Source organism: Papaver somniferum, chromosome 10 (genome assembly GCF_003573695.1).
Source record: "Papaver somniferum cultivar HN1 chromosome 10, ASM357369v1, whole genome shotgun sequence".
Classification (NCBI taxonomy): Eukaryota; Viridiplantae; Streptophyta; class Magnoliopsida; order Ranunculales; family Papaveraceae; genus Papaver; species Papaver somniferum.
The window spans coordinates 9,650,494-9,664,840 of NC_039367.1; the positions used below are offsets into that span (position 1 = coordinate 9,650,494).

A 14,347-nucleotide genomic window follows, 5' to 3' on the forward strand; every position below is an offset into this window, starting at 1 on the left:
GGGGTGAATGTACTGCTGGTGGTGGTTGTGCTGTTGGTGGCGACGATGACAGTGCTAATGCTGGTTGTGATGGCGCTGGTGCTGGAGGAGGTGATTGATACTGCTGCCGGAGAAGAGATTGTGTGAGATACAGAGAACTGCATTAAAGAAGGGTAATTCAATAATTTCAGGTTAAGGTAATGGAGTTTCTACATGGATAGATCGAACTAATATTAGTGCAGAATGTTTTTTAAGTTTAGTTTGGGTGTTTTAGAAGTGTTGGCAAAAAGACCGACAACATTTTTCCCCTCTCGCCAGGTATCTCAATGTAAAAAACGGTGTTCATTCTCTCACGTGTGAGTAGTGGAACCACACATTGATATTTACAGATCCCGGATGTTAAAGAGTTTAAAAATATTCATTAAGCTTCTAGTTGCTATATTCACCGGATGTTAAAGAGTTTGAAAATATTCATTAAGCTTCTAGTTGCTATCTTCATTCAAAAGTCAAGTGGACAACGCGTTCTAGTTCGAAATCGAAGGAACAAAGAGAAAACTAATGTGAAAAAAAAAACAATTTAAATTGGAATGAGTTTCCCTCTTCCCTTGTTGTTATTAACCAGTGATGTTCTGGGACTTGTTGAGGATGACACCTTCATACTTGACTTGGAACCACTTCAGAGCATCCTCCTTTGTGACTCGGTGTTGGATCCCAACACGAGACTTGCAACGTCGTCTACGACCAACACGGTAACCAGGACGCTCCAAAACAACATAGAAGTCCATTCCATAGATACCCGTAGATGGGTCATACCTGCAGGTCAATGCTCAACAACATTCAGTTCAATACCAGAAACAATCAACATATTACATTCAGAAGCATACCAACTAAAAAGAGAAGAAAAATAACAGTTCCCCAGAACGTTAACATATCACATTTAGAAGCATGCCAGCCAAAAAGTGTAGAGGAAGAATAGTTCCCCATAATCCCCATAACACTAACATATCACATTAAGAACCATACCAAGCATAGACAAATAATAGTTCCCCCACTGAAAGGCAGTGTTTTAAAAAGCTTTAAGAAGGCCATTACTGGACAGTGGAAAGGAAGGATGCAGAAAGTCAGTGAAGAAGGAGACAGACAAATAGGTATCTTTCAAAACTAAATTAAAATATTTTCTAACTGGACATGATTGGTGGAATGGATGATATTAATATAGAATGAAGATAATTATTCAGCCTTGAGTATTGAAAGAAGATAATGACTGATGTTTCGGTTCTTCAGTGTAACTATACTAGTAGGCTTTACTATTTGATTATCCTGACTTACATTTCATCTTCTTATTTATACTCATTTGACTGTGTTTATATGTGTCGCACCTCGCTGCGGCTCGGGATTTTACACCCCAGCCGTGCGGCGCCTTACGCCCCTGGCAACATAGGGTACGAAGGTTCACATATATTTACAAGATATTTTGTATATGATTTTTTGTATATTTTACGAAGCTACGCTTTAAGCTTGCTTTGGTGCAAGAGTGTATTGCTTTATGCTTTCGCTTTTCAAAACCTTGCTGAAAGGTATAAATCCACAAAAGCTCAAACCCTACAATAGTATAGATTAACTAAACAGTAAACTTTATGAGGCACAGTTTTTTTATTTATAATTTCATATCGAAGCAAAGCTACAAAGAAAATGGACAAAGTGAAGACATACAAAGTTGTTCTGGTTCATTTTACCATTTTATAAATCTTCCTTGTTATATACTATTGACAACTTCTACTCAATCAGAGAGCATTAAGATCCCAATAGATAACTCGTCTTCGGGAAACCAAAAGAAAATGCCAAGATAATCCTAACACGTCTATTAAAATTTTAAAAGCATGCTTAACAGAAATTCGTATTAAAAAGATATCGTATATCATCTAATCCAAGAACCCAAGCATGATATATTACTATCCACATAGGGAACCTTGTCATCAGGATGATCATAACATTTAATGTATACTAAAAAGTAAATGACCAGACAGATGGGATCTCTGGAGTCCATAGTGCAAAGTAGTTAACCTAAGTTTTCCTTAAATTTTGTGCTCAAATAGGTTGTATTGCATATATTTCCAATAATGTTCTTATTGAACTAAATCCGCGTGAATTTGAACTTATTCGACGAATTATGAATGGAGCTAGCTAAGTTGTTGTTCGCTATGGGTAGACAAGTGGTTAGCTGCTAGTAATCCAAGGAAGTGGATGGATTTCACAACCAAGACCGCTATAAGGGTAATTAAGTAATTAACATTCTCAAACTTTCCTTGCTAAGCTAAAACTTTCAAGTAACGAACATTCAAATTATAAGCAGGTTGTACAGTGATTTGACTTGAGTATCCATCCTTGTGAAATCTTTTGATCAGGATGATCTGAACCAGTCAGCCTATGGCCTTAGTGAATGCAGTTTATATAGATTGTATGCACCAATTTCTTTTAGTTACCATTTTGAGCTTACTCCACACACTTTTGAATTTATTTATCTAGAGCAGTACTGATGGCACAAAGCTGTAGAATGCTGCAAATTTCTACACAGTCAAGGACCAAATTGGAATTACATCCAACAACCTTATGTGTGGTATTAACATTCACAGACAGCAGATTTTGCACAGCTAGCTAAGATACTCATTCAATGAACAATGATATAAAAGAACAAATAAAAAAATTAGAATATGGTTAAGAACTTACTTGATTCCAAGATCAATATGTTCCTGAATACCAAAGCCAAAACAACCAGTATCACTAAAATTCCTCCTCAACAGTTCATACTCCTTCACCTTCAATCCACTCTCTAGCAATTGCAATGCCTTCTCTCCCCTAACAGTAACATAGCAAGCAATCTTCTCATTACGCCTGATACCAAAAGATCGAACAGTGTATCTAGCTGCAGCAAATTCGTAACAAAGTAATCCAATGTATCAGTATATACTGACTGAAATAAATTAAAGTTAGGCAATTCGAGAAATCATAATACCCTTAGAGAAAACTGGGGCTTGTCCACTTAGTTGCTCCAGAACCTAATAAACGAACAATAGAAGTCGATAATCAATTCGAGAAATCTAAAAAAAAAAAAAATCATAGGGAAAAACTCCTAGGTAAAAAGTGAGAGAAAAGAACCTTGGCGGCTCTAGTGAGACGATCACCACTCTCACCAACAGAGATGTTGAGGACAAGTTTCTGAACTTTGATGTCTCTCATTGGATTCGTTAGCTTCTTCTCCGACGCCATTTTAGCCTCGGTAATGGGACTGCAAGTGTGTGACCTAATAGATGAACCCTAGCACCCAAAAATGGAATTGCAAGTCTTTCTGGTAACATATATATATATATATATATATATATATATATATATATATATATATATATAACTACGGTACTGTGCTAGATTGTGCCCTATGTCATTTTGATTTGGACCATCTTGATACAACCCATTAATGGTCTACAAGACCCCCATATGCAAAATAACCCATCCTGATTCCTAAGTATATTCCTAACATTAAATGGCACACTAATATCTAAGCTTCAGACATCTCCACTTTGAAAACTGCTGACTCCGTTCTCCTTTTGCTAAAAATTCTCACATATATTGAAGACACCTGCAAAACCTGTAATTCTCAAAAAGAATCCTTAACACATCTATTCCTAGGCCTGTCAATATCTATCCGATATCCGGAATCCGTTTCCGATTATTCGATATCCTATAGGATTTTATCCGTTTTATCGGATATCGGATATAATATGTTATCGGATATTTCTTCCTTAACATATCGGAATCGGATTAGGCTATATCCGTTTGTTTAGATATCCGATATGTTAAGGAAGTACTTGTAATTTTCCCATATCCTTATTTGACTACTCGAGGACTCGAGAAGTCATTTCGTTTTTTCATTTTTTTTTTCTCTTCTCAGTTTCTCACCGTTTTTTCTCAGTCGCCTCTCGAGTCTCCATTCTGTCTCTGCCTCTCTCCATCAATCACTCACTCACTCACTCAATTGTTTACCAATCACTCACCCGCTCAATCAGGTACTAATTCTCTTCTATTTTCTTTGTTAATTTTTTTTGTTCGATTCATCGATTGACATGAAAATAGGGTTTCTGTCTTGCAATCAAAAATTAGGGTTTGATATGACTTACATGTATGGATGAAATTAGAGAAAGATTTGAGATGGGTTTAACTTAAATAAGAATATGAGGCATTGAGGTTGAAGAATAACTCAATATTGATAGTTATTAGTTTAGGGTTTGATTGAATTGATCTATTTTTGAGATGGGTTTACACTTGCAGTTTCTGTTTTACTTTCTTTATGTGAAGAATCTGATTTCTATCTTTCTGGTGTTAAACAGAAGTTAATTTTGACAACAAAGACAAGCAAAAGGCTCTAAAGAAGGTTTCTGCTCTATCAGGTATCATAATCATTCTCTTGGAATTATGTTTCTGATTCTCTGATAATGCATCTTAATTTACATCCTTGTTTACTATATTTAGTTGAATTTCAGTAATGATGTGTAACAGCATAATCCTGAATATGATATCATCAATTTTAATATAGGTGATTGCACATTTGCACTGTTGATAGTTATGAATGCTTTTTATTGGCATGTTGTGTTAGGGTTTGAATTTGGCATGAGCTATTTTTTTTTTACAATTTCTTTGCTAGGGTTTGAATTTGGCATGTTGTGTTACTTCATGATACAGTAAATTTGGGTAGAGTGCTTACAACACACAGAGCAGGTGGTAGAGTGCTTTCCCAGTCACCAGTGTTGCATCCGAATCAATGTTCAGTGCAGGTGGTAGAGTGCTTACAACACACAGAGCTTCATTAGATCCAGAGCTTGTTGAAGCATTGTTGTGCTTAAGCGATTGGTTGCCAGATTTCATTTGTGAAGGTAACATATTTTTTTTTCTTTTTTTTTTTTTGCTTAAACTCAATGCATAGATCCATCTGTAATCTGTTATTCTTCTTAGTTCCTATTGAAATATGCTATGACTACATAAGAGAAAAGCATACCGGATGCTGGTTTTGACCAGTATATTTTGATTTAGAGAGCAATGAGTAGTACAAAACAAACTATCTACTTAGATGTTTTTTCTGAAATACTACTAATCTCTATTTATTGTTACTTGTTAGCATTTCAATTTGGATCTAATCTATGTGTGTTTGTCTGGATGCAGATATGGAAAATTTGGAAATCAACGACGAATGAAGTCAAGACTCAAGAGGGTCAGAGGCTGGAGCCTGGAGAGGAGAGTGATAGATACTTATCTTACTTTCTATAGCATTTGCTTGTGTTTCTTTTCATGTATGTGTGTGTAAGAGACTTACTTAGAGACATAACTACTTAAGAGTAATGTTTTAAGACTTTTTGAAGACAATTTGGATGGTATGTATGAGAAATTTAACTTAAATATCACCTTTGCTGCTCTGCATATGTTTTACAGACAATAGTTGATTAGTTGTTTTTCTTGTCAGAATCGGATATTATCGGATATATATCCGATATCCGATAGCTTAACCTATCGGAATCGATATCTGATTTTGATATCCTATAGGATATTATCGGATATCGAATATCCGATAATGCTTAACCTGTCGGATATCAGAATTCTAAATATCCGACGGATATTCTTCCATTGACAGGCCTATCTATTCCATAATGGTAATATTTCATGTACGAAAGAACTACACTATATTTTGAATGTCTATAAAGGTTTTATTGATTTCCATGAATGATTATTTTGGCTTTTATTTAGTAAGTATAACAAAATAGGTGAATTGGATATCGAAGAATTTTATTCTATAAAGGTTTTACTGATTTTCATGAATGATTATTTTGGCTTTTATTTAATAACCATAAAAAAATAGGTGAATTGGATATCGAAGAATTTTATTCTATTGCAAATATGGAAGAAGAGATGTAATATGATTTTCAAGAACACTAAAACATCTTCCCAAGAATGCTACTAGATATATAATAAACTTTGTCAATGCTCATATTGCTTCTAATACTCCTAAGTGTAACAAGCATATGCACATAACTTACTCTTAAGAGGAAGATAAGTATAAGATAACGGAATTCAGACTGAAATGATTTCCTCCTAGATTTTTGACATTAAAAATCAACATGCGTTTTGCTATGGAACGTGATAATGGAAATTATGGAATTAGGTTAGCTTTTTCAGACTATCCAGAAAACAGCAGATGAGCAAGAGGAATGACAGTTCGACAAGTAAACTCGAGCATAATAACAAGTATGCACTGGTTATCAAGAATTGATGATAGGTTTGGGTATTATTCAAATCAAATTCTCCTCAAACCATTCAGTTACTCAAACGTATGTAAGCTGTGAAGATGCAACAAATATTCTAAAGAAATAGAGTGGAAAATGAGATTCTTGAAAAACTACAAGTATAACCGACAACTTTAGGGGTTTAAAGGAGCAGTACAGAGTAGTTATTCAAATATTCAAATTAATGGCAGTTATAGAGAAAATTTTGATGTAAACTGAAACCATATGAGGGTTCATCAAAATGGTAGCAGATCCAGTGAAAAAAAAAAACTCATATTGATAAGATTTGTTAGTTTTTCAGTTAAGTGACATGCAATGACACCTCAACTAAAAATTAATACCTCGACCTCTTTTGACTTAGTAACCTAATTTTTACTAACATAAGTTAAACTAATTTGACAAACTTTTATATATCATCTTCTTCTTCCAAACATCTGTCGTTCTACCATCAACAATTTTGTCATCTACAAAAGAATCATCACGTTCATAGGTGATTTGGGCAGGGCAGAGTTTTGTTCTATTGTGTTTATGCAACGTAATTTTCAAGAAAATTAAAGCATCCCCAGAAAATACTGCCAAAAATATAATAAATTTTGTTAATGCTAACATTGTTAATAATACCTATAAACGTGACAACTATGTGAGCACAACTTACTCTGTAGAGGAATCCGAGAGTAAGATAGGGAAGTTTAGACTATAATAGCTTACACCTTGTTTTTCAACAATGAAAATTGACATAGGTTTTGCTATGGACCTTAATATTGGAAATTATGGAATTTGGTTAACTTTGTCTGACTATGCAGAAAACTATAGAGGAGTAAGAGGAATACAACTCGACAAGCAAAATCAAGCATGATTGCAAGATGAATTTCTTAGAAAGAATTTTAATAGGTAACTTGTCGTCGGAGTAACATGGAATTCAAATCATATTCTTCTCAAACCATTCATACACTCAAGTAAATGCACGCCAATAAGATTAATTAGGCAAAGATTCAAAAGGAATGGAGTGGGAAAGCATATTTCTTGGAGTACTAATACAAAGAAACACAACAACTTTATGGATTTAAATTTTGAAACGATAAGTAGCAGTTTAGATAATAGTTATTCCTAATATGGAAAAAAGACGATTTGAATTAATGTTAATAGTTACATAAACTTTTGATGTGATACTGAAATTATATGGGGGTTCACCAGACTAGTAATAGATCTAATTGAGTGATCTCTGGTAATATTATGTAATGCGGTTTAATGTTTTTATCTTTCTCTATCTCTTTATGTATAAAAAGAACCTCTCGTTATGATTAAAACTGTCATTTTTTCAGTGAACTGACATGCATTGACACCTCAACTAGAAAATAACACATCTACCTTTTTCGTTTAACTTAATTTTGACTTACTGTGGATTGACTTAATTTGACTTTCATATCATCTTCCATATATATGTCGTTGCACCAACACCATCAAAAATTCGGTCACCTTTAAAAATAATCATCACGTTCAAATCCCTTAGCCTTACTCTAATATTTTGACACCAAATAATGGCTACTAGGGTAATTATAAGCGCCAAGTATACCGACCCAAGTATGTCGATCCAAGCCCGAAAACTCAACTACGTCATCCCAAATACGTCAACCCATTTCTCATAGTCCACCTTTATCAACTTATTCTGCCGAACAAATTCCTAACCCAAGACGAAACTTCTAAAAGTTTCTGTATTACTTGTTGGTTTACTCATCACAAGTGAAATTTATCTTAACACAATTTTGTAAAAGTACAGGGGACCTAGGCCAAAGGAATCAGTTGATGTAGATGGAAACGATCTTGATTTAACGAGATCCGGACTGGTTGGTTGCGCGGGATCTAAACCCTAAAAGGTACAATATATATCCCTAAAAACTCATATAGAAACTCTTACTGACTTGGGCGTCAAAGCCTCTCTTTTTTTGAGCGGGTTCATCCTATCTTATTCACCGGGACGAGAAGATCAATCATCAATTTTATCGAGATTGCTTGAGGTGAAGATCAATACATTTTATTATAAATATCTTTGGTGCCGAATAAGAGGAAAAGATTCTTATACATGTATAAATATACTTGGTTTCCACCTCCATCACATGGTTACGTGTAAGATATATATTTTTTGTTTGTTAAAACTAAATGCATGGAAGCATATGTGTAAGTACGCAATTATATATATAGGTATTGTTTTGAATTAAATATTGTGTTAGTTTGAGTCACTTAAATTGTAGTTTAGTAATTACCGAAGTTTAATAGAGGCAAGGTAAATGATTACATATTCGTAAGTTTTGGTTTTGCATTGAAATGAAGAGGATACTCAAGTACACCATAATATTTTCGTATTACCCTACTACAAGCACACCTTACGTAATTTTACAGAAATAATAACTTCCAAAATTTTACGTTGACAAGATGTTATCTTGGTATATAGTATAAGTTCGAAATCGAACCAACTATGGAATTGTATGCCAATCGGATTAATATTACTTTAATTATAAATATAACGATATAATGCGGAAGTAAATTATACCACATCAACATACAAAATTTTGTTAACAAGGAAAACTGCAAAGGCATAAAAATCCCAAGACCTAGTCTAATTTTGAATACTCACATAATTAAGACACTATACAAAATGACTACCGCAATTTTGTATAGTTGATACTAAGCCAACTATTGATAGTTACTCAGTTCCTTCATTATCAAATAATCTTCCATATGCACATGAATCTTAAGATATAGTCTACTATATTAAGTGGTTTCACCCGCTGTGAAGATTTTTGTTCTCAACTCCTTTGAATTGTAACCCGAAGCAGTAAAGGAATAACTTGTTCCAGTAACCACCTCAGTGTACATCTCCCAAATCCGTCAATGATAAAAGATAAAGTTGACTATAAAGGATATTCCATTTAATCCAAGTGGAAGACTTGAATTTCGTTTAAATGATTCCAAACATCTTCGTACTTCCATTTGTAATATCAATTCTGTTAGAGCACTGCTCGGTCAAACTCGCATGCGTTGCTATCTCAAGCATGTTTGTCAATGTTAGTAATCAAAACTATAAGTCTTGATTGCTATATAGACTATGATTATACACATTTGCTATTTCGAGACGAGTTTATCTCGCTTATCTATTTCTCGAAATATGTGTTGGTAAGCTTTCGCTTTGGCCAAGTTCATCTTTACTAATGACAAAATTCATATGAAATTTCAATTACTTGAAATTGCTTTGACGAAAAATGGCTTGTGAATAACAATTATATAACGTCCTTTAAGAATGTTGCAATGATTGAAATGAGAGTTTAGAATATATAACTATTGTTTGATATAAACATTGCGTGATAACTCATACGTGTGTAAGTATTTATTCCTTGAACCAAAGTTGCGTACTTTGATGCTCAGGAAAACAGGAACTAAAGTTGGCGTACCAGTACGCGCACCATCGGAAGTTCACGTCCCGTGAAAATCTGCTGGAGTTTGTGAACTGAAAACAAACTTATTCCGGGCACTTAAATCCGTCTACCAGTCCGCGTACTTAGGTTGGTTATTTTCTAAAAATGATTATTCGTGAACTTAAACTTATATAAACTAAGGAATGCATATTTGCAAACCGTGGCTATAAATTTCATGAATCGATCGAGTGAATCAAATCGGTTTTGCTTTGATTGTGTCTTGTATAATTCTATAAGATCTAAGCAATTGAACAACTCTCTAACTAGTGAAAAAGCGGGGGTCTAACAACACCACCCAATATTTCGCTTAGCAATATGTATGGACTAACTCCAATATACTTTGCTAGAGAATCAACTAGACAATCAGACTCAATCTAGATTAAAGTATATCGAGGAGTTAATATCTCTCTCTTGATTTGATCTTTACTCAAGCTAATAACAATCATCGAGTCTTTATCAAATATAAGGAATAACTTGGATGGTACCAAAGACCAATATCCAAGGATCAATCAATATCAATCAACAACCAAAGGTCGGATTTCCAATTGATTGATTCAAACGCACTACCTGTATTATTTCAATTATATAAACAAATATAATGCGGAAATAGAAATAATACAGACACCAGAAATTTTGTTAACGAAGAAACCGCAAATGCAGAAAAACTCCGGGACCTAGTCCAGATAGAACACACATTGTATTAAGCCGCTACAGTCACTAGCCTACTCCAAGCTAACTCCGGACTGGACTGTAGTTGAACCCCAATCAATCTCCCACTGATCCAAGGTACAGTTATGCTCCTACGCCTCTGATCCCAGCAGGATACTGCGCACTTGATTCCCTTAGCTGATCTCACCCACAACTAAGAGTTGCTACGACCCAAAATCGTAGGCTTTGAAAATAAACAAATCTGTCTCACACAGACAAGTCTATCAAAGGATCAATCTGTCTCCCACAGATAAACCCTAAAGGTTTTGTTCTGTATTTTGATAATAATCATGGTGAACAGGAACCAATTGATAATCCGGTCTTATATTACCGAAGAACAACTTATATTAATCAATCACCTCCCAACAATCTTAATCGTATGGTAGCGAAACAAGATGTTATGGAATCACAAAGGATGAGACGAAGACGTTTTTTATTACTTTTTATATCTTGCCTATCAGAGATATCAATATCAAGCCAATCAATCTGATTGTACTCGTAGGATAGAAGATGCAAGATCAGATCACACAACTACGATAAAAGTAGTATCAGTATGGCTTAACAATCCCAATGAAGTCTTTAAGTCGTTAACCCGGTTTGAGAAAAGAAAACCAGAGGTTAAAGGAGAAACGACTCTAGCATGCAAACTAGTATCACACGTAAGGTGTGGGGATTAGTTTTTCACAATAATAGATGTCTCCTTTATATAGTCTTTCAAATCAGGGTTTTTCCTTGGTCACAAAGCAAAAAATATCCATCGTTAGATGAAAACCTGATTTAGATTCAAGCTAATATTTCTCAACCGTTAAATCGAAAACTTAGCTTGTTATACACACTTGACAATGCACGTTTCTAGGTTTGTTAACCGTACCAAAACATATGCACTTGTTGGTTCAATAATAGTCAACCAAAAGGTTATCCATATGAGCATCTCATGTCAACCATGTTCTTCTTCACCATAACTAGTTCAAATGACTCAAATGAACTAGTTAGAGAGTTGTTCAATTGCAAGGAAATCTTATGTACTATAGAAGACACAATTGAAGCAAAGATGATTTGATTCACTTGAATCGGTTCATGAACTTTTATAGCCACGATTTGCAAACTTCATTCCTTAGTCTTTATAAGTTTAAGTTCAGAAATAATCTTCAGATATATAACCTTCTTAAGTTCGCAGACTAGGTTCGCGGACTTAAGCAACCGGTAGAGTTTACAAACTCCAGCAGAAAATCTCGGCAAAGACCTTCCGCCGGTTCGCGGACTGGGTTCGCAGAATAGTCTAGTTTGTTAACTCCAACAGAATTTCTCTGGATGAGAAGTTCGGCAGTTCGCGGACTTGGCAAAGCCATTCTTCCTGTTTCTCTTGATCAACAAAGTTCGCAAACTTTGGTTCAAGGAATAGGACTTATACATAAATGTGTTTCCACAATAATGTTTATGTCCACCATTGGTTATGTAATCTAAACTCTCATTTAAATCATTGAAACATTCTTAGAGGACGTTATATAGTTGTTATTCACAAACCATTTCTCGTCAAAGCAATTTTCAAAGTGATTGAAACATATCATGACTTTCATCACTAGGTAAAGATAAACTTGATCTAAATGAAATGCTTACCAACACATATTTCAAGATATAGATAGACGAGGTATACTCGGCTCGAAATACCAAATGTGTATAATCCAGTCTAGATATATAGCATACGACTTCTTTTCTCAAAGAGTAAGAGATAGAGTAGATATACTTTTGAGTGACAGATAAGTTCAAGTCTTCACATACCTTTTTGTCGAGAAGTTCCACCGGTTCCTTGAGTAGTTCTTATTCTTGTATGATGAATCGCCATGAAGTCCTTGAGATCAAATACACTTTCTATCCTAGTCCGAGACTTAGCTATAATAGACTAGAAATCAAGACTTATAGTTTTGATCACTAACATTGACAAACATGCTTGAGATAGCAACGCATGCGAGGTCGACCGAGCAATGCTCTAACAACTAGTTCATTCGAGTCATATGGATAACCATTTGGTTAACTATTGTTAAACCAACTAAATGTACATGTTTGGGTACGGTTACAAAAACCTAAAAATGTGCATTTTATTTGTGTGTAACAAGCTAAGTTTCGATCTAACGGTTGAAAGATATTAGATTGAATCTAATCAGGTTTTCATATAACGGTGAATATTGAATGCTTTGTTACTAAGATAACATTGATTGCAAACCCCGATTTGAAAGACTATATAAAGGAGAACTCTAGCAACTGGGAAACCTGATTTCCACACCTCCTCTGTGATACTAGTTTTATAATCTAGAGTTGATTCTCCTTTAACCTTAGGTTTCTACCGAGACCCTGTAGGCTAACGACTTGAAGACTTCATTGGGATTGTGAAGCCAGACCCAACTATTTTCTTTGTAGTTGCATGATCTGATCTTGCTATTTCTATCGTACTAAGTAAAATCGTAAGATTGGCTTGAGATTGATTTCTCCGGTAGGCAAGATATAAAAGAAGTCACAAACATCTTCGTCTCATCGTTTGTGATCCCGCAATATCTTCTTTCGCTAGTCAATTAAGATTATTTTGAGGTGATTGATAATTATGGGTTGTTCTTCGGGAATATAAGTCCGGGTTATCAATTGGTTCTTGTTCACCTTGATTTATAGAAAAATGGAACAAAAACTCGTAGGTATTTCCGTGGGAGACAGATTTATCTATTACCGTATACTTTTCTGTGTGATACAAATTTGTTTATTGAAGTCTTCGACTTTGGGTCGTAGCAACTCTTAGTTGTGGGTGAGATCAGCTAAGGGAATCAATTTCATAGTATCCTGCTAGGATCAAAGACGTAAGGAGCGCAACCGTACCTTGGATCAGTGTGAGATTAATTGGGGTTCAACTACAGTCGAGACCGAAGTTAGTTTGTGGTAGGCTAGTGTCTGTAGCGGCTTAATACAGTGTGTGTTCAATCTGGACTAGGTCCCGGGGTTTTTCTGCATTTGCGGTTTCCTTGTTAACAAAACTTCTGGTGTTTGTGTTATTTCTTTTCCGCATTATATTTTGTTATATAATTGAAATATCACAGGTTGTGCATTGAATCGATCAATTGGGAAATCCAACCCTTGGTTGTTGATTGAAATTGATTGATCATGTCTTTGGTACAGTTCAAGTGTTTTCTCTTGTATTCAATTAGACTCGCATATTTCTGTTTGCATGAGTAAGTATTGAATCGAGAATGTGAGATACAAACTCTTTGATATACTTTTATTAAGATTGAGTCTGACTGACTAGTTGATTCTGTTAAAAGTATATTGGAGTTAGTCCATACAGATTGCTAAGTGAAATATTGGGTGTGGTTGTTAGACCCCCGCTTTTTCAATTGGTATCAGAGCAGTAAAACACGTTTAAAGACCTTCCAAGTTTGTGTTTGTAGCGATCTGACTCTATGGACAAGAGTACTATCTCCGATAAACGCATCACCAGGAGTAAAAGTCATGTCTCGACTGTATCTATTAAAGAGAAAGATTCGTTAATCTCAAATATAGATGAACTTAGTGTTCTGACGAGACAGACAGACACTGACATGTGTCATTCCGATTACCCTTCAAAAGAGTCTATCTCTACTAATAAAAGGGAAATAGCTGAAGAGACTGAACTGATTCTAAATCTTGTTAGAATCTAAGCTGTTAGATTTAATCGGTTGAAAAAACATGTCAGTGTTCTTCTTGGTGTAGTAAGAGACTGTAATTTCAAAGAAAATACTGAAGATCATTCTTCACGTATGCTTCTCGAGGCAAGCCTCAAAAAGGATGCTTTGAAAATTGAACATTGCTTGAGTAAACTCTCTATTCGAGAATGATCTAAGCAGT

At 34.9% G+C, this 14,347-nt stretch overlaps 1 protein-coding gene across 1 annotated transcript; it reads right to left on the bottom strand.

Annotated features, from left to right (window-relative positions):
• Positions 1–394: 394 nt before the first annotated feature.
• Positions 395–3,327, bottom strand: LOC113315243 (60S ribosomal protein L11-1-like). Its single transcript, XM_026563544.1, has 4 exons — positions 3,136–3,327; positions 2,993–3,035; positions 2,707–2,902; positions 395–792 (listed from the first exon to the last, which is right to left on the bottom strand). The coding sequence occupies exons 1-4, from the start codon at positions 3,244–3,246 to the stop codon at positions 594–596; spliced, it is 549 nt and encodes a 182-aa protein (XP_026419329.1). The 5' UTR covers positions 3,247–3,327; the 3' UTR covers positions 395–593.
• Positions 3,328–14,347: the final 11,020 nt, after the last annotated feature.

What these genes read in the sequence shown, in the direction of transcription:
- LOC113315243 (XM_026563544.1), bottom strand. Translation starts at nt 3,246, where the DNA reads ATGGCGTCGGAGAAGAAGCTAACGAATCCAATGAGAGACATCAAAGTT. An exon ending in GTCTCACTAGAGCCGCCAAG is followed by an intron (nt 3,036 to 3,135) that starts GTTCTTTTCTCT and finishes TTCGTTTATTAG; the next exon opens with GTTCTGGAGCAACTAAGTGG. An exon ending in AGCCCCAGTTTTCTCTAAGG is followed by an intron (nt 2,903 to 2,992) that starts GTATTATGATTT and finishes AATTTGCTGCAG; the next exon opens with CTAGATACACTGTTCGATCT.